At 39.3% G+C, this 26,887-nt stretch overlaps 1 protein-coding gene across 1 annotated transcript in view; it reads left to right on the top strand.

Moving 5' to 3' along the window:
• The first annotated feature begins 4,139 nt into the window (after positions 1-4,139).
• Positions 4,140-26,887, top strand: part of UNC79 (unc-79 homolog (C. elegans)) — a 330,078-nt gene continuing 307,330 nt past the window's right edge. The window contains exons 1-3 of the mRNA XM_006839553.1: positions 4,140-4,254; positions 10,974-11,119; positions 16,912-17,082. Coding sequence (XP_006839616.1) covers positions 16,995-17,082 — 88 coding nt within the window. The 5' untranslated portion in view covers positions 4,140-4,254; positions 10,974-11,119; positions 16,912-16,994. The remainder of the gene's footprint in view (positions 4,255-10,973; positions 11,120-16,911; positions 17,083-26,887) is intronic.

Genomic DNA, 26,887 nt, shown 5'->3' with positions numbered 1-26,887 from the left:
CATATAGAGAGTACTGAGAACTCTGTCGGTAGATGGGATTGCTAATGGAGAGAATAGAGAGAGAGAGGAAAAGAGAGCATAGGGCTGAGCATCAAGGAATTTTAACATTTAAGCATCAGATAATGGGGGGAGGAATTGGCAAAGCATGTTTTGCTGTGAAGGATACGCTAGAGAGGTGGAAGAAGACCAAAAGAACATGTCAGGGAAGCCGAGGAGGGAGAGTTTCATGAAAGAGGAATACACTGATAGGTCTAGTAAAACAACTGGAAAGTGTCCATTGGATTGGCAGTGTGGAGGCTCTTGATGATGTTTGGGAAGCAAATCCAGTGCAGTGGGGAAAGTAGAAACCAGATTGGAGTGGGCAAAATAATTTCTAGGAAGTGATGAAGAGGTGACAAAGTGTGCACAGTTCTCTGAATGCTCTTGACTGTGAAGAGGGGGCAATACCTGGATTGGAATATAAGATGAAGGAAGAGTTAAGAAAAAATTTTTTTAAAGCAAGGGAAATTCTAGAATCGATTTAAATGCTGATGGAAATGATTTAGTAAGGAGGAAGATTAATGATGTAGGAGAGACAGCCGATTGGCGGGGTGTCCTATGGGGAGACTGGGATTTGGTAAGAAAGGGAAGGAGAAGCAGATAGGGTTTTGATCCGGACTGTATGTTGACTATGTACGAGGTGATGTATTAGTCTTAGTAACCCTATGTGGCCGGTATGATCACCCCCATCTTATAGATGCAGAAACAAAGTTCCATAGAGATAAAGCCAAGATCTGAATTCAGAACGCTTTCTGAAGCATACTCCTAATTCTTACTCATACTCTTGTAAGCCTTCATATACGATGCTTTCTATTTTCCTAAATTATAAGGGGAGGTGGGCATGGGTGAATTTTGAGGAGAGGGGAGAAGGGATGAGACAGTGATTAAAGAGAGTTGGGAGAAGGAACTTCTGAGAGAAATGTAGCCTTAGGGTCAGTTGAGGTTGGGTATTATGCGTTCAGTTGTCTGAGTTTCTGAAGCAATGTTCACCTGTTTGGTGGAGTAAAGAACAAGAATTCTGTATTCTGATGAAACTGCAGGGTGGTCATGTGAGCTTATTAACCAGTCAGATGATCATTTCCTATGTATAAAGTTGAATTGTGAATGAGTTCTATTCACATTTTAGCACAATTGCGGTTTACTCAAGAAGTTAAAATCCTGTTAAGTCCATCACTACTAAGACATTGCTACATCCCCCAATGCACAGATTAGTATGAACATTTCTTCCATCTTGTTCTGTACATTTCTTTTCTGATTGCTCATCACTGTCTTTCTTTCTGTCTTGATTCCTCTTTTATTTCTTCCTTTCCCCCCTTTCTTTACTCTTCAATTATTATCTTTTTGAATGTATATAGAGATAGCTCTATCCCAAGTAATGAGTGCTATTATAAGATGTTTGATTCATTTGTTCACTTACTGAGTACCCAGTAATACCAGTGTGTTAGGCTTGGGAGAGAAATCAGTAAGATACAGTTTCTGTCTTCAGGAAATCTATAACCTGGTGTAGACAGAAAGAGGTAAGTAAACAAACCAAGGCAGTTCAATGTGAAGTGTGTAAAATATGAAATTATCTGGAAGAAGGAAATGACTCTAGTCTTGTGTTCTCCCATGCGTGCTTGAATCCCTATTGAAAGGAGCTCTGGTTGCATTTTAATGAGAGGAATTATGAAAGCATCATTTATTCATTCATTCCACAAACATTATGTAATTCGTGCTGTCTTTGTATGGTGACAATTTTGTAACTCTTGAATTAAGAGCAAGCCATCCAGTTGGGAGATCTAGAACTTTTCTCTTCATCTGAGCTTATTATACAAACCCTGCACTATCATCAACCTTCTTTTTTAGGTGGTGGAATGATTAATGGTATTCCCAAAATACTCTACAGAGAACTGCTGAGTATTAAAGCTTGAGGAAAATCACAGTAACAAAGTATCATTGTGAAGGTGGCTGGACAGAAAGCAGATGCTAACCTACCAAATAGCTCAAATACTTGATGTTGTTGTTAAGTGCTGTTGAGTTGGTTCTGACTCAGAGCGACCCTGTATAGGGTTTTCAATGCTGTGAAATCACAGCAGGAGCAGACAGTCTCATCTTTCTTCAGTGGAGTGGCTGTTGGACTCGAACTGTTGACCTTGCGGTTCACAGTCCAGTGCTTATCCTACAGAGTTTTGGAACTATATGTTAATTTGGAGTCCTGGTGTGGTGCTATGGGTTAATGCACGGGACTGCAAAGTCATTTGAAACGCAAAGTCGGTGGTTCAATCTGACCAGCCATTCCTCGGAAACCCTATACGGGGTCGTTATGGGTCAGAGCCAACTCGATGGCACTTAGCAACAACAACAATGTTAATATGGGATTCTCTGTAATGTATTATTATTATTTTTTAAATAGAAGATCAGTAGATCAAAAACACAGAAGAAAATGAGTTTTGGTTTATGATATAATTAAAATAGTTTAAAGCATCACAGATTTATATCTTATTTCAGGAGAAATGTTATTTACAACCAAATGCTTTGGGATTCATTGAGACAATGAGTAGACATATGTTGCTTTCTTCAGAGCTGATATATGGCACAGACTCAAGGAGCTGCAATTTCCAATCTAGACATTTTGTTGTTGTTGGGAGGTGGCGAGTATACGAAACATATTGTAGATATAGTGCAGGTAGCAAAAGGGAGAAAAGGCAAATCTGATCAATGGTAGATGGGGGATTTAGGATCAATGAGTAGTTTAACAACAGCCGAAAATTGTGTCAACTGCCTTGAAGTCATGAAAGGAAAATCCACTATATACATACTGACCTGATTTCAGAATCATAATCTGAGTATGTGAGAGTGAGTGGATTGGGAGTTAGGAGATCTAAACTCTAGTCCGAGTTCTGTCACTGATTACCTGTGTGCCTCATTTTCCCCATCTCTAAAATGAAGTGTTAAAAGAAAACGTCTCTCAGATCCTTCCAGTTCTGATATTTCGCCGTGATTCTGCGTCCCACCCCTGTCAAAAGCACTTTGACTTTATTTAAGTTGTTTAAGTGAGAATTTGAGTTAGAATTCATCCAGGAACTCATTTCCGTTTGATATTGGGACCAGCAAGGCCTTGCTTCTCCAGGACTTGATATGTCTTCTGTTAACTGCTGACAGTGGGGCCACACTACCTAAGAGGCTCCTTGGTAGCCTTAAAGATTGAAAGGACAAATGGACACTACTGAGAAGTCTGTGGAAGAGGAGACCCAAGAGAAGTTGATCATCATGGCTCCCGGGGATTTGCAAAAAAGGAAGGACTAGACCTGGGCCATTCACTTCAGCCAGGTCTAAAGTCAGGTCAGAAACATGGACAATCCGATGACCACAGGTAGGTATAGAAGGGTAAATGAATCTATCTAGTTCCTCCTGAATCTTGAGAAGATCTGAGCAGCCAAGCTCAGAGAGCCATTAGGAAGTTTCCTGATTTATGAAATTCTTTGGAAGAAAGATGTGACGTTCATTTAAAAAAATCTTTGTATTATCACACAGTCATTGTGTTCTTTTTCTTATTTAATCCTCTCCAGGTTAATTGACTAGTAACATGATCTCATTACTTCAAGCATTCATAAAACAGACTTCCATGATCACTCACTGAACTCAAAATTTGCTCACAACTGATGCCGTTGTGTAGTGGACTCCCTGTTTTTAAATATGTTTCGTGTTCCTTTGAGTTCTCTCCTTCAGTTTTAGTTTACCCATATTAAACAGAATTCTCTGGTGGCAGAGATTTAATATCTATTGTTATTTTGCTCATCGTAAATGAACTTGGGGATGATTATAAAAGTATTTGGAGTGCTATTGTCCTAAGTGATAAAAAGCAATGAATTATCTGTGAATAGGATACTAAACTAGATAACTAAAACTAATTTGGTGGACTGAATACAGTGATAAGAAATTAAAAGGATTTAAGAATTCTTCTATCATGGAATTCTAATAAACATTTACATTACGAATAATTATTAAAAATCCAATATCTAATCATTAAACAAAACACACACACACATAAAACCCCAGTCTGACTAATGCATATTACAAGATGATCTTTGTTTTCTTGTTTTACTTTTATCTAGTTGCTTCCAAGATACGGTACTTGCAGGAATATCATAACCGGGTTCTTCATAACATTTATCCTGTACCTTCAGGAACAGATATTGCAAACACCCTGAAATACTTTTCTCAGACCTTGTTAAGGTAAGCTTTAAACTATCCTCTACTTTGAAAGCATTATTAGGTAGTATTGCTGAATTTATTGGGACCTAAATTTTTATTGAACTGAACGTTTTGAAGGGCCTTATGTTTCATAGTGCTCTGCCAGAAGAGATTGGACTTCAGCCCTCTGGGTGTATATAGCAGATCAGAACACAGACCTAATGGAAATGAATAGGGTAGATGGCTGTTGCCTACTTACCTCAATTAAACTTCTTTCCAACGGAAGTTATATGTCACTAATGGAGAGTAGGGTTAAAAGAAGAAGGCTTAAAATAAAAGGCTTAAAATAAAAAGTAGGAAGCTGGTTTGTTCCCCAAGAAAATCACAATTATGGAGCATTTTAGTTTCCTCAATAGTATTTCCTATTTCCTGAAGTATGATCTATGGTAATATGATAATACCAATTAGTTTCAATCTATTTTACTATTTATTGCTGGTGAAACTCTCTGGAGAATGAGGAACCTAGAACATGGGAACTCTTGTTACATTTACCAGAGAGAGGAGGGACTGATTGGCTTCACTCGTCTCAATAGGAAAACCAGCAAAGTTTAGTCTTTCAGGTACAGTTTCAATTGTGGGAGAAAATACTGAAGTTAGAACACTTCTATTGCTGTTAAGTGCCGTTGAATCAGTTCTGACTCATAGCCATCCTGTATAGGGTTTCCGAGGAGCAGCTAGTGGGCTTGAACTGCCGACCTTGTGGTTTGCAGTCCAGTGCTGACCCTATAGCATCACACCACCTTACTTTCCTTTAAATTCCAAGTCTTTGTGTGTTCACTTATCTTCTCACCTCAAATCTGATTTTGGAAACGGAGAATTGACTTGAATTTACTGTTTCTTTTAGTCACATCACAGTAAAACTTGCATAAAATAGATATTATTAGGAAAAGAACGCAAGTTCAGGAGTGGTGGTTCTGCTAATGGATCTTTCTAGGACACAGATGGGCTGAATGCTTTCTGGAACGACACTACTAATCTTCTGTAGATCTGCTGTCTTCAGTGGTCTTGTTGGTCTTTGGAGTATCTTTCTTTCTTTAGATTCTGTATTTAAGGGATTCTGTTGACCAGATTCAGAGATTTTATACTTATATAGTAAGTTTAAGATCATCTAAAAGGATATTTTTTTTCTTCCTTTTTAAATTACAATGGGATCTTTAGCTCAATTTTCATAAAGCAAAATATTTGATTCTGTTCACAAGAGACTCCTCTTGAGTTTGAGGTCAGGATTCTTCTGAAAGTACTCAAAGTGAGAGATACTTTTCAGTAGGAAACAGTCTTTGGATTCCATTTGCAAAGAAACATCCTCGTTGGCACTTCAGAGCTTGCTGCTCAGTTCTTAGTCATTGTGCCAGAAAGTTAAGAAATTTAGGATGGCAGAGTCATGTGTGGAAGTGGGTGGTAGCATTTTCATGGTGGAGCTGGTGATGCAGTAGTCTGTTAAAGTGGCCTATTGGAAAAGATTTTATGTAGTTGAGCTTGAGTCCAGTTTGAAAGGGAGATAAGCTCAACCACTACTATGGTAACACTAGCAGTAGCTGTAGCTTGTAAATCACTATTACTATCATCATAGTAAATACACGTGTCAGGAAGGGCTCTAAGCATTTTATATATGTCATCTCATCTAATCACTCGTAATAATTCTATAAGTGTACTATTATGGCCATTTTACAGACACAGGAACAAAGGGGTCATATAATTTGTCCCAAATTGCCTATTTAATAAATGGTGGAACCAGAATGTGGTGCTGCGGATTAATGTGCTGGACTACAAGGTCGGTTTGAAACATAAGGTCAGTGGATCAAGCTCACCAGCCACTTCTTGGAAACCCTATACAGGATCGCTGAGTCAGAAACAACTCAATGGCACTTAACAACACCAACAGTTCTAATCTACAAAAGGATCTCTAGTGACTCAGCAGGTTAAGCATTGGGCTGCTGACTGGAAGGTTGGTGGTTTGAACCCACCAGCTGCTCTGTGGGAGAAAGATGAAGCAGTCTGCTTCCATGAAGATTTGCAGCACTGGAAACTCTTCGAGACAGTTCTACTCTGTCCTATAGGATCGCTGTGAGCTGGAACCCACGGAACAGCAGTGGGATAGGTAGAGTAGTCCTAATTCACAACACATGTTCTTAACTTAACACTTGTCTTACTGCTTCTCATATCACAGTCACCCTCCTTTATAAAAAGCTTGGGTTTGACCAGTGGAGAGGATGGCATTGATGAGGAATCCGTAGTTTCAACTCTCTTTGAGATTAAGGGAAGTAAGGGAATGTTTAGGACAAAAATGTGCTATCTTTTGCAAAGTTGAATTGAGTCATATCTGAGATGGTGTGGACAATGTTTCAATTCTCAGATGTTCTGGTTCTGTTTTGCACTAAGCAGTTACAAATGGTGGACCAGAGCAGAGTTGACAATCTAAAATTGGGACACACAGAGAGAAAGAGAGAGAGAGAGAAGAGAAAAAAAAAAGAGAACAGTCAAGATGTTTAACTGCAGTAATTTAATCCACAGAAGTGACTCTCCACTTATTGTTGTTATATGCCGTTGAATTGATTCTGATGCACACTGACCATAGAGAACTGAGTAACAGAGCCTCAGAGGGTTTTCCAGGCTGTGTAATCTTCACAGGAGCCAAGTCTTTTCTTCCCTGGAACAGCTGGTGGGTTCAAACCTCTGCCCTGTTAGGTTATCAGCCAATCTCTTACCAATCCACCACCAATATGCTCCTGAGTGGAGACAGCATATGTATCATCAATGACTAGTTACCACATTTATCCGCTGAACTCATGATGGACATGTTACGAGTTCTTAGAGGTTCTTGAAACTCTAAGCTCATGGAATTCCTCTGTGTTATTCTAGTTGATAGAATTGGCAACCCTTACATTTAGAGCAATGTTTGGCACAAGAAATGTTGTTGAATTGAAATGACTTTAGTTCAATCCTCCATTCAATGAGGGACATCTTCTGGACTATTTACTTAATCTGGCAGCGACCTGTGGACCCCAGTGTGAGTTGTAATTTAGCAGGGATTTGTAGTTAACAATGAACACAGTTCTAACACAACTTCAGAGTTTTTTGCTTGCTCTTAGCAGTATAAGCGACTGCTGGAATCATCTAGTTAAATCCTTTCCCACTTCTGTAGAGGAGTTTGCTCATTTTATACGATAAACATTCCGTGGCTAGTATTTTAAACATTTGCAATCTTCCTTAAGAGTCTCGTTTTTCACTTGGCAGAACAGTGAAAGGTTCCCTGTCTTTTGTCTAGATCCAATGTTCTTTTGGAATTCCTTTCTTCAGAGCTCTCTTTTGGGGCCATTCAGGCTACTAACCAGAGAACAGTGAAAAACGGCATACGTTTGACAACTTCGAGCTGCGACCTCTTTAGAAAAAAATTCGTGTGTTTTAAAAAGGGATTCTAAGTCTCAACTCAATCGTCTGAACTGAACTGTTTGGGAAGTATATGTTGATGTTGTTATTAAGTACTGTTGAGTCGGTTCTGACTCATAGTGACCCTGTATAGAGTTTCCAAGGAACAGCTGATGGATTTGAATCATAGATCTTGCGGTTAGTAGTCCAGTGCTTATCCTACAGTGCTGCATCAGGAAGAATGTGGATCCCCTCAAATTATTGATTTGAAGTTCATGGAATAACTTTAGAGTACAGCATAAACGAGTAAATTTTGTTCAGTGCATAGATTCCATTCAAATGTCAAATTCAAAATCTTATAGTTTATGTTGACCTTAATTTTCAGTGCTATACATACCTTGGGGCAACTTCTCATTTCCCCCCTCACTTTCAGGGGTCCTCTTCTCTCCATACTTTGGATTTTGGAAGTAAATACTTCATAAGGAGGATCTGGTGAGGGAAAAGGAAACGTGACAAGTTGGCCGCTGGGTCTAACTCTTCTGAGCAGGGCATTCCGAAGAGTTCCTTTGGGTTTGGTCTTTAGACCTTGGGAAAGAATTTCAGAGGGGGAGAATGGTTTTATGATTCCCAAGTTAGACAGTTTGGTGGGGGAAACAAGTTAAAAAAATTTTTTTTTCTTCTGAATAAACTTCACAAAACATCATAAAATCACAATGCATTGTACATTTATTCATGAGCCCTTCTTAAGTTTTTCCACAAATGAAAACATTTTCTTACATTAAAACATGGATAATAATTTTAAACTGGTTTCATGGAAACTCATTTTCAACCATTTTTTCCCCCTCAACCTCACCTAATTTCGAACTCTGAGAAACTTTGCTGTTCCAATGCAGACATTCTTCCCTTTCTGCATGTATGACGTTGTTGTTGCTAAATTTGGGAACCCCCATACATCTCCAGGAAGGGAAAAGTCTCAAAGGAGAGTCTCTAAAGTGACTTTGACTTGTATTTGTCAAATTATCTAAAACTTTGGAAAAATACTAATATATATTTGAGAAAAATAATGTGCTGTATTTCCACCTCCAAGGAAAAGTTTGATCAGAGTATTGTATTTAATTGAAAGGATAGCATTCATTTAGGATATTCAGCTAATTTTATTCTCTAAGGCAAAATGCTGTTCTTCTTCTTATATCATTCCTACAAGATCCACATCTTTTTTAAATTTGAAAAGATGTTGGCAGTAGGCTAGTTAGGGCTGAATTTTATGTGACTTTTATCCATTCTGATTCTAAAGAAATTTTCAGTGGGATAGAATTCTACAGGATTTTAGTAGTTTTTGGTGACTGATCTTATTAAGAACATAACATTTAAAAATGGTGCTTTAGAAGTAATTGAGTTTTATGAGAGAAGTATAGAGTCTGATGGTATTTATAATAGATGAAGGCAGGCAGGAGTAACTGGAATGCTGATATTACTCCACAGGAAAAGTAGAAGCATACAGAGTCAAATACATCACACACAAAACAGGTAAATTAAATCCCTTAAACGTAAAAACAAAACAAAACAAAACGAAAAAAACACAAAATCTTGCGTATTTATTGCCAAGAAGTATTACATAATTATTCTGAAATTATCTTTATTATTATCAATTGTTTTTCCCTGGACATTGGGTAACAGAAGACAAAGGAAATCGAGGTAAATTAGGCACATGGATAATAAAAAGCATGGAGTCTTTTTTCTTACATTGTAACATATTTTGCAGTAAGAGTAAATAGAAATATATGTCAATGGAGCATAGCAAGCATGCGGACACTAACCAATTCTTCACCCCACTGCGGAACTGTAAATGGAATATCACTAACTAAGAACTTAGTAATGTTTCTCTGAGTGTAAAACAAGGGTATTTCTATGTAATGAAACCTTTTCAAGTTGTTATCTATTTTGATTACTACATACTGTACTGTACGAAAGTACTTTGTAAGTATAGACGATATCATGATTATGTATAGCGATTGTCTGTAATGATAAATAGTGTAAGTTAATTAAAACAAACAAACAAACAACTAAACATTTGGCTAACCAGTAATTTCTTCTATTTTTAACTTAACTTTTCTGCTTTATCACTTTTATTGAAAAATTGAGGCTAACAGAAAACCAACTTATTTTTAGAATTTATTTTCATTCCAATTAAACTATTTTTTTGTAAGTTTCTAAATGATTTTTCCTTTAGTTTTAGTGAGTTTTGTTGAATAATAACGTAAGTAGCAGCAGTAGAATACAAGATCATATTGTATAATGTGGAGCTTATGACAGATACTGCTTGCTTAGTTCTTAGAATTTTGAAGGTAACTCTTTAATCAGCCACTGTTTGTATTCATAAATTAAAAATGTTTCCTCCCCAACATGCAAAATTTAAAAACACACGTAATTAACCATTACCATTAGTTCACAAACATATGCTACAGACCATCTACTATATATTATTTTATAGCTTATCCAATGTAGTTTAGCTAACATTTTAGAAATATGTAATTATTTCTAAATTCATATGCCTGTTTAAACCTCATTATCTCAAATGATACTGATAGAATGTCATGGAACAGTATCATAATATACATATAGACATTATTTTGATGCAATAAACATGTGATTTTTAAGACTTTCTTAATAAACACACATGTTTATTCTTTGCTAAAACATGTTTCTGCAAGTGCCATACCTATATTTTGCAAGTTTTTATTTACCTCATTAAATCAGTCTTGCTGAAAAAACCTCCTTTCTTTTGAAAACTCCCATTAATTAGGAATAACACGAACCCTAACTAATGAGATCATGCTATTGTTTTTCCTCCCAGGAAATCTCTCCTTCACCAAATGCATAAATTGTAAAACATGGGTTTGGCACTGAAACATGCATTTTTATATTTTTGCTCCTTATTAACCAGATAACACATGAGATGCAATGAAACTTCCACAAAAGAAACCTGATACCTTTGGTATCTCTGAGCTCGAAGCTACGTGAACCAGTAGTAGATCGGTGGACATTGCTGGTGTATCGATTGCATCTTATGTGGAGCGTATCTGGTGTTTTATTATTTGTTTTAGAGTGTCATTTCAATGTAATGTGCTGTTCTTTGTGTCTTTGTTGTCTCTTTTTTTTCTTTGTCCCCCCAACAGCATTTTGTCCCGCACAGGGAAGAAGGAAAACCAAGATGCCTCCAATTTGACAGTGCCCATGACCATGTGTCTTTTTCCTGTGCCATTCCCACTCACCCCATCTCTAAGACCGCAGGTCAGTTCCATCAACCCTACTGTTACTCGCTCCCTCCTTTACAGCGTCCTGCGAGATGCTCCCTCTGAACGTGGCCCGCAAAGTCGTGATGTTCAGTTGTCAGACTACCCTTCTTTGGACTATCAAGGCCTCTACGTGACTTTGGTGACTCTCCTGGATCTAGTCCCTTTACTACAGCATGGCCAACACGGTGAGCATTCCATTGACACCTATGAATAGATAACATGTATCTTTATGGATGCTGAGCAAGGGACTTGGAGGTTGTCGTTGTGATTGTAGTATTTTGCTTGGAAGGTCTTTGTATGGCTAAAGCCTTTCTTACCCTCAAACTTAATTATGATGTGCTCCCCTGCCTATCAGTTTTTCACTGTTCTATTGCCAGAGGGGTGTTGTCTAAGTGGGCTCAGGGTGGGGAGAACAAGCTGGGAAAAAGAGGAGGAATACAATAAGAAATAATCTTTTCCCTCCTGATCTGTTTGTCATGGAGACTCTTATTTAAATTGTCATTTTGGAACTAAGATTTTAAAATGTACCCTCTAGAAAATGTAAGAGATGGAACTTGAGGCACAGGTTCCAATTCACCGACTAGTTATGACTTTGGGTAAATAAGTGAATCTCGCTGAGGTTCATTTTTCCTGACTTTAGGAAGCTATATAAGAACTCCAAATTTACCTAACCATCATTCATTATTACAAAGTATTGATCAAGTGGTCCAGACTGTTTTCGACAGTGTTACTGGTACCTTAGAACAGACAATGGAGCATTGACTCTTCTGAATTCTTCCCCCTTTCTACTGTGTGTCCTTGGTCAATTTCATGATCTTGCTTACTAACCAAATTCTTCTAACCCATAAAGGAGTATATTGATCTCTACTGTGTAACCAATCACCCAATTTTGTTTCTGAGAGAATCAAATGGAGAACTATTCAGTAGTTGTTGGTTTTTTTTTTTTTTTTGCAGAAAATGTACTTTTTATACATTAATTGCTTAACTTTAAAGCACTAATAATTTGGTCCCTGGAAGTATGATTATCAAAGTTTCACTGTGCAGAAAAAATTAGAATTTTGGGGAATGGGTGGTTGTTGGGTAATTTTGCCTTGTAGTTACAGCTTACTCTCTTAAGAGAATGCTTAATCGTTTATCTAGTATGATGTGTTCCTAATTTAAAACTTTTAAAAAAGACATGTACTTTTATAGGTGATTAAAGAAATGACTGTTAAGTTTGTTTTTTCTTACCATTTATAATTCTGTGTTATAATGAATCAAAAAAATGTAGAAATTTGTAAAGTTGCTTACTGTATAATTTTGTAGCATCCAGGCACTTTTATTGCGCTCCTAACAGGCTCAGAGCTTTGTTTGTTGTTGTTGTTGTTAAGTGTTGAGTTGGTTCCAACTCATAACGACTCTGTATAGGGTTTCAGATGAGCAGCTGGTGAGTTTGAATGGCCGACTTTGTGGTTCAAACCAACCTTACGGTCCAGTGCTTTTCCTATACTGCCACACCAGGGCTCAGAACTTAGATGAGGTAAATGTTGGGCCAGAAGGCTGCCGTAGCTTCCTTTGGCCTTGAGCTTTTCAATGACTGAACACCTGCCTTTTCTTTGTGTCTCCCAGTCGGATGCATTGCACCTTGGACCAGCCTGATCCTAGGGTGGCCCACTGCCTTAGTGGAGCAGTCTTATCTTCAAAGCCCTTTGTTTAAGACAGCCAAACCCAACCTACTGCTAGGAGTCCATTCTGATTCGTACCAACCCTACAGGGCAGAGTAGAACTTGGAACTGCTCCCTAGTGTTTCTAAGGTTGTATAATTCTGGAAACTTCCTAGAGTAGTTTTAGTAATATTTATGGAAGCAGTCAGTGTCATCTTTGTCCCATAGAGCAACCGGTGGGTTTGAACTGCCTGCCTTGTGGTTAACAGTCCAATGCTTAACCCCCAGTGCACCACCAGAGGTCCTTGTTTAAGACTTTTCTTTTTGTTGTTAAGTGCCCTTAGTCTGTTCTGACTCATAATGACACTGTACAGGGTTTCAGAGGCATTCAATTTTAGTTTATTTTCAGCCATTGAATTCCACTTCATGTGAAAATTACGACAAGTTCTAGGGGAAGATTTATATTTTTGCTTTTATACTTACAGCTATCTTGCAACTTTACACTTCATTGTTTTCTGTAACTGTGTGCTGCATAACAGTGGTTGTTGTTATTGTTGTTATGTGCCAATGCGTAGTGACTCTGGACAGAGAGGGAAATCTCACTACACCATCCTTGCAATTATTTCTGTAAGTGTGTTCCTCAGGCTGGTGGTTCAAACTCACCAACCACTCCTTGGAAACCCTATACGGGGTTGCTATGGGTTGGAACTGACTCAATGACACTTAACAACCATCTACATACCAGGAATCCTGGTGGCACTGTAAGATAAGAATTGGAATGCTCACCAGAAAGTCAGTGGGTCAAACCCACCGTCAGTTCTGTGGGAGAATGTTGACTCTGTCTGCACCCATAAAGTTATCTCCTGTTGTTGTTGTTGTTGTTGTTGTTGTTGTTGTGAGGGGCCTTAAAGTTGATTCCGACTCTCAGTGACCCTATGCCACAGAATGAAACCCCCCGGGCCATGCTCACAGTTGTTAAGCTGGAGCCAGTTGTTGCTGCTACTCTGTCAACAAAAAGTGATCACCTAGGGGGTTACACAGAAGGAATTCCGAGTCTTGTCTCAGGACTTTTGAGTTCAAGGTCATCCAGGCATGGACCCTAACAATCTGAATTTTGAACAAGCAGTCTTGGACACTGAGTTTAAGAGCAGTGTGGCACTGTGTAATAAAGCACTGGACTGCAAGGTTGGTTTGAACCACAAGGTTGGCGATTCAAACCCACCAGCCATTCCTCAGAAACACTGTACAGGACTGCTATGTGTCAGAACTGACTCGACGGCACATAACAACAACAACAACAGCCAGCATTACACCTAGAGACTGCTTCCTCAGGCTAGAGTCAGTGTGGTATAGTGCTGGTTCCGATTCATAGCGACCCTATGTAGCTGGTTCTGACTCAGAGGCTGTACACCTTCACAGTAGCAGAAAGCCTCATTGTTCTCCTATGGAGTGTTTGGTGAACTCGAACTACTGACTCTGTGGTTAGCAGCTCAATGTATAACCCACTATGCCACCAGGCCCCCTTCAGTATGGTATGCTGTTGTTGTTGTTAAGTGCCTTTGAGTTGGTTCTGACCCAAAGTGATCCTGTGTAGGGTTTCCAAGGAGTGACTGGTGAGCTTGAACTGCCGACCTTGCAGTTCAAACCAACATTGCAGTCCAGAGCATTAATCTACAGTACCACACCAGGTGTGGTAGTGCTGTTGTTATTAATTGCTGTTGAGTCAATTCTGACCCATAGTGACCCTGTATAGGGTTTACAAGGAGTGACTGCTGAGCTTGAACTGCCAACCTGTGATTCAAACAACTTTGTGGTCTGTCGTGTTACCCCACAGCAACACACCAGGGCTCCAGAGGAAGGTAAATTCAGCTGGGTGCATCTCACAGTTTAGCTACTAACTCTGAGATGATCTCAGACAATCACTTCCTCTATCTAAGCCTCTGTTTCCTTATATAAGAACTATGCTAGGAAGACTCTCAGGTCCCTTTCAGTGCTAATGGTCTGTAATTAGATTAAAAGGATCAGCTAATGCAGAAAGTCCTGGTGTGGCGCTGTGGGTTAATGCGCCAGACTGCAAAGCTGTTTGAACTGCAAGGTTGGTGGTTCAAGCTCACCAGCTGCTCCTTGGAAACCCTATGCAGGGTCGTTATGGGTCGGAATAGACTCGACGGCACTTAACAACAACAACAATGCAGAAAGAAGGACTCTGGTAGTGAAGTGGTTATGAGTCAGGCTGCTAACCTCAAGGTCAGCAGTTTGAAACTACCAGCTGCTCCGCGGAAGAAAGATGAGGCTTTCTGCTCCCGTAAAGATTTACAGCCTCGGAAACCCTATGCAGGGTCACTATGAGTCAGAACCGACTCCATGGCACACCATCAATACCAATGCAGAAAGTGATGAAGTGTCTTCTAGGCACAGACTCAGCTAATTCTTTACGTAGTGCCGAGGGACGTTTCATTTTGTCCGTTAGAGCTCCAGATTCAGTAACTCCCTGCCTGGTTGAGCAAAGTGGCCATGTCCTCTCCACTGGCAGCTGGTGTGCCTGTTGAGAGATGGCCTGTTAATTATAATCACCATCAGCAATAACACCGACATCAAAATAACACTAAGAAGGTAAACCTGCTGCAAAACAAACAAGAGGCTAATCGTTTTCGTTATAATGGTTATGAAATGATCAAAGTCTTCATTGTCAAGCTTGTCATCGTTGTCGAGTCAGTTCTGACCCATAGCGACCCTGAACAGGGTTTCCGAGGCTGTAAATCTTTACGGGAGCAGAAAGCCTCATCTTTCTTCCTCAGAGCAGCTGGTAGTTTCGAACTGCTGACCTTGTGGTTCGCAGCCCGATTCGTAACCACTACGCTACCAGAGCTCCTATAAATGGAGTTACAGAAACATCAAAATATAGATTTAGTGTAATGGAATTTTGTCTAACTGCACTCCACATAAAACTAACGTAGTTAACAAAATCTACTCTATTTTAACTCCTCATGTAGGCAATAATATTATTAACAATAATAATGGCTAATATTTATGAAGCACACATTAAAAAATACATTTTTATTGTAAATTGGGTGAAGGTTTATAAAACAAATCAGTGTTTCATTCAACAATTCATACACATTTTGTTTCATGTCATTGATTGTGACCACCACCAGGTAACATCACTCATCCCACTTCCTCCTGTGTTTCCTGTTTCCATTCCTTCTTCTTTCTGAATCTTTCTGAACTTTGTCCTTGGGTAAATGCTGCCCTTCCGAACTCAGACGGTTGATCGTTCTCAGGACCATTTTCTTCCCTAATGGTATTACTCCCTTGTCTGTTTAGCTGAAAATTGAGTTACGGGGATGAGTTCAGTTCCAGACTTGAAAGGTGGCTACCAGTCATGGTGTTGGGTGTTCCACTCATCTCTGTCTGATCAATAAATAAGCCTGGTCTTTTTTCTTTTTCTTTTTTAATTTATGATTTTGAGTTTCGTTCCACATTTTTCTCCCATTCTATCCAGGCTCTTGTAATGTGAAGCAAACATTTTGTTTGCTATGCACTATGCTAAGCACTTTACGTTGATCCCTTATGAATCTCCTAACAGTCCTTCTAATGAAGTGAGGTAGGTACTGCTATTCTCCCCATTTAGCGGGTGTTGACAGAAAGATTCTTTCAAGGTAGTGTGGGGCCACGGGACATCAGTTTACAGTTTCCTTCCTCCAATGGATCCAAGATCTGCTGTGCTCGCCATCATCTTGTGACCCCCCACCTCCAGTTACAGGGGTGTTGCGGTTTTGTTAATAGAGCAGAAATGTTGTTATTTAGTGTCATCGAGTCAGTTCTGACCCATAGCGACCCTGCATAGGGCTTCCAAGGAGCCACTGGTGAGCTTGAACCGCCTGCCTTGTGGTTCAAAGTGAACTTGTGGCCCAGCGCATGAACCCACAGTAAGCTTGGTTTTATTTCCTTCTAAAAAATCCAAATGGCGAATAATTTCACCTCTTTGTGTCTCCTTTGTCTCGTGTAAAATGTAATGAAGGTAAGCATGCTGGAGAGAGTGAAAGATTCATGAGCCCATGGCAAGTACTTTGAATTTATGAAGTCAGGGAGCTGCACGAGTATTAACTATTAGTGGAAATTGACAAGATGCTGAGGAAGAGCTATGTGATAGGTATTGCTATTAATGTACTCATCTGTCATTCACTGAACACTGGTTGTATACACAGTACATGAGAATAAGAAGGATGTTTCAGAACTTGTAATATGAAGGATTAGATGCTTAGAATATGAAATGAGCATGTTTTGCTTATGGTAAAATATGCAGTGGCTGATTACTCAATTTTGTTTTTTAGATCTTGGACAGTCAATCTTTTATACAACTACATGTTTGCTACCCTTTCTCAATGATGATGTTCTGAGTACCTTGCCCTACACGATGATATCAACATTAGCTACCTTCCCTCCATTTCTGCACAAGGATATTATTGAATATCTGAGCACATCTTTTCTACCAATGGCTATATGTAAGTTCACTTTTACCTTTGGAGGGATTATTTTGATGTATTATAGTAATGGAAATGGTGTTTGCTCTTTGAGGCTCTAGAATTTCAAGGTCATAATAGGATCACTTGCCATGAAGTCCTTTCAGTATGAACAGAATGATGAAACTCAAAGATGTGAAAGGTGATTTTACCTTGAAAATTGTTTTATTCACAGAGTTGGAGCTTCTAAAATAGGAAGAAAGAACACATCCAGGCACAATCTATATTTCCTATGTATAAACGGCACTTTAAAAAACAGATTTGAAAGAGAGTTGCCTGGGATGTGGAAATTCTCACTCTTCCCGTCTGAAGGTAGCAGGGTGTGATTGGAAGAGCAACAGATAAAGAGTCAGGATGCTCAGATTCAGGTCTTGTTACACTCTATCCCTGGTTCTCACATGGATGAAATCTCATCTACAAACCGAAGGTGGCCCTGACATTCCCTCACCAAGATGTTGTGATATTAAAGTCAAAACCAATGAAAATATTTCAGACTTTAGAATGTACAATTCATGAGCGAGGTGCTATGATAGACATAGAAATTATTTGAATTCCATTTCATTTTTATAGACTTTATTCTGTGGGCTTTTCCAGGGATGACAGTAAAGAGAAAAAAAAAGTTGGTCATTGTGATTTTTGCTGATCAAAACTTTCCAGATTATTTAACAAATACATAGATGACAAATGAGTTCATGTTTCAGGGGATAATCAGGAAAGATGTAGGGTTTAGGGATCAGACAGAGTTAGATGCATAGTTTAGCTCTGAGACTGACTGTGTAACTTAGCCTCTCTGTTTTTTACCTGTAAAAAAAAAAAAAAAGATAATAATAGCTTCCTTGTGGGACTGTGTGATAATTACATTGATTAATCCAGAACATTAGTAAGGTGAGCACCATGCCTGATATTCAATAAATATTAACTGACTTCTCTCTCTTCTTCAACTCGTGTTCTGTAAAGCTATTTTCTTGGCCATATTCCATTCCTAAAGATTGTTTTTGCCATTTTAATTTCATCTACTTTTGATTCTATTCAAGGTGTTGCATTGTAATAGCAATTGGTAAGCATGTGTACTTTTGAGATAAATTTACTTATTTTACAGTCAAGTTTAATTTCAGCTATGGAATTGTAGTTTTCATGTATTGAACCATAGACTGACTTCTGCCTAAATTACATTGAGATTGAAGGAGTTAGCAGAGTGATTATAACTGTTTAAGTAATAGCCTATTTGGTTGTTCTCTTCTTTTTAGTCTGTGTAACTTTGCAGAAAAGACAGTACATGTAGATGGATGCAGTCTTAGAATTATATGTTGTTGTTAAGTGCTTTTGAGTCGATTTCAACCCATAGCGACCCATTTTTTAAGTAATGTTAACTCCTTCAGTTTAGGTATAGGAATTATTATTATTTTTAAGAATAGCAGATGAGTCTGTCTTCTGCCTATAACTGCTTGGAATACCTAAAATGGGCCTACAACTTGCTCAGTGCAGGAGGCTTCCTGTGGAGCCTCTGCATTACACCATAGGTGGAATCCTGAATAGCATCCAGAATCATCTGAGGTGGGAAATTTCCACTTGAAAGGACAAGCAGACCAGCCTGGAGTGGCTAGAAGAACAGAAAGTATTTCTTGAAAGAAAGACCAACAGGAAAAATAAAAAAAACCAATGATGACAGTCCGACTGACTACTACAAGAACAAACAAGTTGCTGGCCCAGGAGACATCAAGGCAAGTGGTCAGGTCCCCTCAGGGCAAACCCCCTTCCAAGATTAAGACTCAAGGGAAATACACGAGCAGACATGCACTCTGACTGATGACCATGTTGGTCAATGATAAGGGGAAGTGAGGGAAAAACAACAATGAAGCTGCGAGCTTAGCCCTACCACGTTTAATAGACTCCTGTGAACCTGGGTGGAGACACAGTTGGCAAGACCTGGGGACTCCTGGGCCCAGAATCAGTGACATAGCCACAGAGGACTAGAGTGGAGAGTAAAGCATCCAGCTGATAAGAAGTTTGAAAATATACACAAGAACACCCACACTTGCAGATAGTACCCACTTGACCTGGATTCAATGGCTGGACGATCAGAACTCAACTAGAAGAAGAAAGAAGAGGAAAAAAAGAGTAATCTGATACAATTTGATGAACTTGACCTACACCTATGGATACAGTAACTCAAATGAGGGAACAATCTTTACAGTGAGGATCATTCCCACCCCTTTAATACACAGGGTAGATAGGGATGGACAACTTGGACATTGGCCACAAGTGACTGGCTTCCAAGCTTTAAGAGGGAGCCTAGATCCAGAGGGCGTGGAGGAAGGTAGACTCTCCACTGAGTAGTATCCAGTCTGTCTAGGCGGGGCTGATGAAAGGATATGTGGATAGAACTCTTGTGATAAAACGAAAAACAAACAAACAAAGAAGAATATCAGATGAGGTTAATCTTTTTAATGATTAAATAATAAGTTAGTAATTTTGGCAGAGCCTGATATATTAGGTCTCTGAAGTTATACTTTAGACTGATAAAGTCTTGAGATATCTGGAAACATTTCTTCACACTTGATCATTAATTTATACTTAATTAGAGACATGGATCCCTAAACATGCCAAATTTATTTAAATGTAGAGAGCTTGGCAACTGAGAGCAAAATGTTCCGTTTACAAAATGTATGTGAGTTTTAGTGTTCGTGACTTGGTTTTCATTTCAGGGTTTGAAGAAATGGTTTTATGTCTCTGGATTCTTTTTTTTTTTTTAACTACAGAGGAGGGGCTTGGGAAAAAAAAAAAGTTCAATCTCTAAGGTTATTTTTGGCTTAATAACTCTTGGTTAAATGACACCGGTCTTCTTTTATGTAAGAGAAACACATCTTTGAACGTGGAAGTTGAGCTGGTTCAACTGTTGTTGATTTTGTTGCTTTGATTCCAATCTCTTACTTCTGACTTTCATTTCTCATCCCAGTGCAGGTGGTTCAAAGTTCGGCAATCTTTAAATAGTTGACATTAAGTTGTAGCACCAACCCTAACGACCAAATTTTATGAAATAACTCATGTATTTCTTTTTGTACTTGATACTTAAGAAGGTAGATGTGAAGACACAGACCCCAGAACAGAGAGATTCTGGTTTCAGATTAATCATGTTATAATGGGTTGATACAAGAATGTATATCGTTTGTTGTATCCATGTTGTACCCATTTTTGATAGTGGTTTCAGTGTCTAGAAACTGTGACCAAAACAAAGGAGAAGCTTTAATATTCTTATGGTATTGTTGTTAAGTGCCATCGAGTCAGTTATGACACATTGTGACCCTGTATAGTGTTTCCAAGGAGCATCTGATGAGTTTGAACCGCCAACCTTTTGGTTAAAAAATGACTTTATGGTCGAATGCTTATCCTACAGCATCACACCAGAGCTTCGATAGTCTTCTAGAATATTTTAATTTAATGTGAGGATACGTGATGTTGCATTCTTGAATACTTGATAAAGAAATCCTTATGACAGAAAGGCTTTTATCTCTTTGGGGAGGGGTCCCTAAGGCCACATGTAAAAGTATGGATGGATTTTTAAGTATCAAATGGTTATACTACTGTTGTTGTTAAGTTCTGTTAAGTCTATTCTGACTCACAGGGACCTTGTAGAGGGTTTCCAAGGAGCAGCTGGTGAATTTGAACCATCAACCTTGCAGCTAGTAGTTCAGTGCTTATCTTACAGTGCCACAATCCTTAAGGTCATGAAAATGAAGTTCTGACTTAAAAACAAGCAAACTTTGAATTGTGATTTGGGTGAAGATTTGCAGAGCAAATCAGTTTTCCATTCAGCAATTCAGACACATTTTGTTCCTTCTCATTGGTTGTAATCCCCACAATGTATCATCACTCATCTCACTTCCTCCCTGTGTTTCCTGTTTGCAGTCCTCCTTTCCTAACTCTTCTGAACTTTGTCCTTTGGTAAATAATGCCCTTTTGATATCAAATGAGTGATTATCTTAAGGTGTACATATTTTCATAGTGTTATTGTTCCCTTTAGAGACCTGTTTAGTTTTGGCTGGAAATTGAGCCATGGGAATAAAGTCCGTTCCAGGCCTGCAGGATGACTAAGTCCCATAGTCTTCGGGGTTCCACCAATCCCTATCTGACCAGAAAGCCTGGTGGTTTTAATGATTTTGAGGTTTGTCACACGTTTTCCTCCCACTCTCTCCAGGCCCCTCTATTGTGATCCCATACAGAGTGTGCAGTAGTGGTAGCTGGGCACCATCGATTCTCCTGGTCTCAGGGTCTTGGCATCCAAGGTTTGCCTGGCCCATTAGTCCTTCTGGAGTAATTATTTCCATGTGACTTTGATTTTCTTCACTCCTCTGATCCAGAGAGACCCATAGTTGCACCTTAGATGTCCACTCACACGTTTTTAAAGACCCCAGTTGCTACTCACCCACATAGGATATAGAACGTTTTCTTAGTAGACTATGTTGGTCCAATTGACCTTGATGTCCCCCAAAACTATAATGCTGAGTCCCCAGGCCCAGTGACTCATGGCTAAAAAGTTTTCATAGCTTTGTCTCCTGTATGCAAGGTTGTCAGTTCAATCCCACTTCAAAGACCCTATACAGAATCGCTATGAGTCAGAACTGACTTGATGGCACACAGAAACAAACAACGTGCTTTACTATATTCGTGGGTATATTTGTAGCATTTGTAAATAAATATGTAGACATATGCTTTATCAAACCTGTATATATTCTGGTACAGTTTCTTTCTGCTTCCCACCCCTGTTCAGCCTATGTTTATATCTATGTATCCATTCGTTTGTTGTTGTTGTTGTGTGCTATCGAGTTGATACCGACTCATAGTGACCCTACGTACAAACAGAATGAAACACTGCCTAACCCTGCATCAACCTCACAATTGTTGGTACGTTTGAGCTCATTGCTACTGCCACTGTGCCAACCCATCTAGTTGGGGGTCTTCTTCTATTTCGCTTTACCAAACATGATGTCCTTCTCCAGGGACTGGTCCCTCCTGATAATATGTCCAAAGTATGAGAGAAGAAGTCTGGCCATCCTGGCTTCCAAGGAGCACTCTGGCTGTACTTTTTCCAACACAGATTGGTTTATTCTTTTGTCAATTTATGGTACTTTTAATATTCTCCTCCAACACCATAACACAAATGTATTAATTCTATGGTCTTCCTTAGTCACTACCCAACTTTTGCATGCATATGAGGTTACTGAAAACACCACGACTTGCGTCAGGTGCACCATAAAGTGACATCTTTGCTCTTAAACACATATCCATTCATATGCTACTGTTATTACTGTTACTTCAGGATTGTGTGTATAATACTATTTGCCTCTCTTGCTTTGCACTCCATCCAGTATCTTTCTTATGTGAAGACACAAATTAATTTGGGGGAAGGGGAAGGCAATACACAATAAGTGAGAGGCCAGCAAAAAAGTGTCAAAGCAAAGGAAGACACTAGGAAGTGCTTCAAGGGGTCTGTATGTATATCCTTCTTGTCAATAAACTAAGTGCTATCCTTTCATCAGTGATTTGAATCCACAAAGATGTGTCAGCTTGATTCTGTAAAGACTGGTGGTGGTATGCTGTAGAGGTGAATCTGACTATAGTGTCCCTGTAGAGGATTTCTGAGGTCATAAATCTGAAAATCTTTTTTTTTTTTTTTAATGTTTTATTGTGAATTATGTGATCATTTACGTGGGAGAACATTAGCTTTACATTCATCCTATTGTATATCATTTCATTGTCATAGTTCCAATCCCCTCCATGCATTATCAACCAACCAAAGGGTACACCCTACAAACCTGACCCCCGTCGTCAGCACACAGCCCCTCTCCCTCCCTGGGTCTAAAGTCCCAAGCTGCTCCATCTCTGCCTCCATCTCTGGCGTCACTGCTTTTCTGGGTAGGGTCCCGCCCTCCGCTCATCTCCCTTGATGGTCCCAGGGACCTCCGCTCCTAGACTGCAAAGTTAATCACTCCCCTTCTTGCTACAAAACATCTACCTTTACATTTCCAACCCTAACAATCAGGACTGATAACAGTTATTCACTATTGTATCACAAGACACCTATCCGCATTTCCTTTCATCAGCCCCACCTAGACAGATAGTATACCACTCAGTGGAGAGTCTACTGTCCTCCATGCCCTCTGGATATAGGTTTCCTCTTGAAAGCTTGTAAGCCAGTCACTTCTTGCCTTTGTAAACCCCCCCCCCCCATTTTGGGTAGCCAATGTCCAAGTTACCCATCCCTGTCTATACTCTGTGTATGGAGGGGGTGGGAATGATCCTTGCTGTAAAGATTTGTTCCCTCTTTTGAGCTACTGCATCCATAGGTGTAGGTCAAGTTCATCAAATTGTATCAGATTGCTCTTTTTTCCTCTTCTTTCTTCTTCTAGTTGAGCTCTGATCATCCAGTCATGGAATCCAGGTCAAGTGGGTACTATCTGCTAGTGTGGGTGTTCTTGTGCATATGCCCTTTCTTCTTATCAGCTGGATGCTTCACTCTCCACTCTAGTCCTCTGTGGCTATGTCACTGACTCTGGCCCCAAGAGTCCCCAGGTCTTCCCACACATGCTGGCCAACTAGGTCTCCACCTGGGTTCACAGGAGTCTATTGAACATTATAGAGCTTAGCTCGCAGCTTCATTGCTGTTTTTCCCTCACTTCACCTTATTGGTGACCAATCAGAGCATGTATTCCCATTGATTCTTAGTCTTGGAAGTGAGTTTGCTCTGAGGGGACCCGACCAACTTGCCTTGATGTCTCCTGGGCAAGCAACTTGCTTGTTCTTGTAGTAATCAGTCAGTCTGCCTATATTGTTTTGTATTTTTCCTGTCGGTCTTTCTTTCAAGAAGTATCTTCTGTTCATCTAGCCACTCCAGGTTGTTCTGCCAGTCCTTTCAAGTGGAAATTTCCCATCTCTGAAGATTCTGGATGCTGTTCAGGATTCCACCTACAGTCTTATGTATTGAAGAGGCTCCGCAGGAAGCCTTCTTCACTGGGCACATTGTAGCGCCATTTTAGGTATTCCCATCGGTTATAGGCAGAAGATGGACTTACAAGCTTTCTATGTTGATATTTCTTGCTATTCCTTTCTCTCCCCCTCAAGTGTCTATTTTATAATGGTATGCAAGGGGAACCAAGATTTAAAAGACAGCCAACCATCTTAACATCATTTCCTCCCTTTTCCCCATTCCAACCATGTCTCAATCCCTGTATTCCAGAGCCCTGTTGTTCCAAGGTTGTGCATACATCATTATTTATGAGATCGTAAATCTTCATGGAACAGCGTCTCATCTTTCTCCCGTGGAGTGCTTGGTGGACTCGAACTACTGACCTTGCAGTTAGCAGTGCAACGTGTAATCCACCATACTACCAGGGCTCCTTTTTGGAGTCCTGCTGTGGCACTGCAGGACAGTGTGCTGTACAGAAAGGTCAGTGTGAGCTGCAAGGTTGGTGGTTCAAACCCATCAGCCACTCCTCGGAAACCCTATACAGGGTCACTAGGAGTCAGAACCAACTCAATGGCACTTAACAATAAATAACTTCTTTTTAGATGCTGCAGAGTAAAATTCATCTATTTATGGTACAACCGTCCTTTACTCTTTCTTTTTAACTTCTTTTGTAAATAAGATATACTTTTTATTCCATAGGTGTGAAATATGCTTTGTGGAATCAGACTGCCACATTCTTCCACCATGGAGTGGCTGGTGGGTTCAGACTCTTATGTTTTGGTTATCAGCTGAGTGCTTTAACCATAGTGTCTCCAAGTTCCTTCAAAAAGCAATAGTATAACTTAATTGGCTATTGGCCCTGGATCATTTTTAATCTTACTACTACTGAGAATGCATGTGTTCTTTTTATGATATTTCAAAGACTAATAATAGAACAAAAGACAATGAAGAACCAACACAATACGTTACTGGCATTTAAATAATCTTTGACATATCTAGGGTGTTTTATTAGCTAATGATTATTTTTATAACATGAAACTTATTTACTATATAAGCTTTATTGTGGAATTGTAGGACTAATATAGGACAAAAGATAAACCAAAGCCAGGAGCTGACTGTGGAACAGACCATCAATTGCTCATATGCAAGTTCAGGAGAGATGTACGTCAGAAATGCATTGTTTCACCATACTTATTCAATCTGTATGTTGAACAAATAATTTGAGTGGCTATACTATATGAATAAGGAGCTCTGGTAGCATAGTGGTTACAAATCCAGGCTGTGAACCGCAAGGTCAGCAGTTCAAAACTACCAGCTATTGTGCATGAGAAGGATGAGGCTTTCTGCTCCCGTAAAGATTTTTAGCCTCGGAAACCCTATACAGGGTCGCTATGAGTCGGAACCGACTCCGCGGCACATAACAACAACATACTATATGAATAAGGACATGGCAGCAGAAATGGCAGAAGACTCATTACAACCTTAGATATGCAGATGACACAACCTTGCTTGCTGAAAGTGAAGAGGAGTTGAATCATTTACCAATGAAGAGCAAAGACAACAGCCATCAGTATGGATTACACCTAAGCATAAAGAAAACAAATGTCCTCACAACTAGACCCATAAGCCTCGACTTGCAATGTTGAAGGATTCTATGGGCAAAATATTGAATAATGTAAAAATCATCAAAAGAAGATGGAAGGAATGCACAGAGTCATGGTACAAAAAGGAAATGGCTGATTTTCAATCATTTCAAGAGGTAGCATACGATCAAGAGCCAAGGATACTGAAGGGAGAAGTTCAAGGTGCACTGAACTGGCCAAGAACAAGGCTCTAGAAATTGATAGAATTAAAAGTGAAAACTTTTAACAAGCTTATGTGGCACTGGAGACACTTACTTATCTATGCCAAGAAATTTGGAAGACCAAGGGATTGGAAAAGATCCATATTTGTGCCTATTCCAAAAAAGAGGTGACCCAATGGAATGCAGAAATCATCAGACAATGTCATTAATGCTGCATGTAAGTAAAATTTGGTAAAGATAATTCAAAAACGGTGCAACAGTACACTGACAGGGAAGTGCCAGAGGTTCAAGCCAGATTCAGACGAGAATGTAGAATGAGTGATATCATTGCTGATGTCAGATGGATCTTGGCTGAAACAGAGCATACCAGAAAGATGTTTGCCTATGTTTTATTGCCTACACAGAGGCTTTCAATTGTGTGGATAATTACATGCTACGGACAACATTGTGGAGAAACAGTATTTCAGAATACTTAATTGTGCTCATGAGAAACCTGAACATAGACTAAGAGGCAGTTGTTTGAATAAAACATGGCAACACTGAATGGTTTAAAATGAGCAAAGGTGTGTGCCAGGGTTGTATTCTTTCATCATACTTATTTAATCTGTATTCTGAGCAAATAGTCCAAAAAACTGGGTTATATGAAGAAGAACATGGCATCAGGATTGGAGGAAAACTCCTTAACAACCTGCGATATACAGATGATACAACTTTGCTTGCTGAAAGAGAAGACTTAAAATACTTACTGATGAAGATAAAAGAACACAGCCTTTGGTATGGGTTGCACCTCAATGTAAAGAAAACAAGAATCCTCAGCACTGGACAAATAACTAACATCCATATAAATGAAGAAAAGATTGAAGTTGTCAAAGACTTCATTTTGCTAGGCTCAACCATCAACACTTATGAAAGTAGCAATCAAGAAATTAAATGGCGTATTTCATTAGGCAAATCTGTTGTACAAGACCTCTTTAAGGTATTCAAAGATGTCAGTTTGAGGACTAAGGTCCTTGTGATCC

Source organism: Chrysochloris asiatica, unplaced genomic scaffold (genome assembly GCF_000296735.1).
Source record: "Chrysochloris asiatica unplaced genomic scaffold, ChrAsi1.0 scaffold00025, whole genome shotgun sequence".
NCBI lineage: Eukaryota > Metazoa > Chordata > Mammalia > Afrosoricida > Chrysochloridae > Chrysochloris > Chrysochloris asiatica.
Note: the sequence above shows the minus strand (reverse complement) of the source record. Positions and strands in the feature narration are given on the sequence as shown.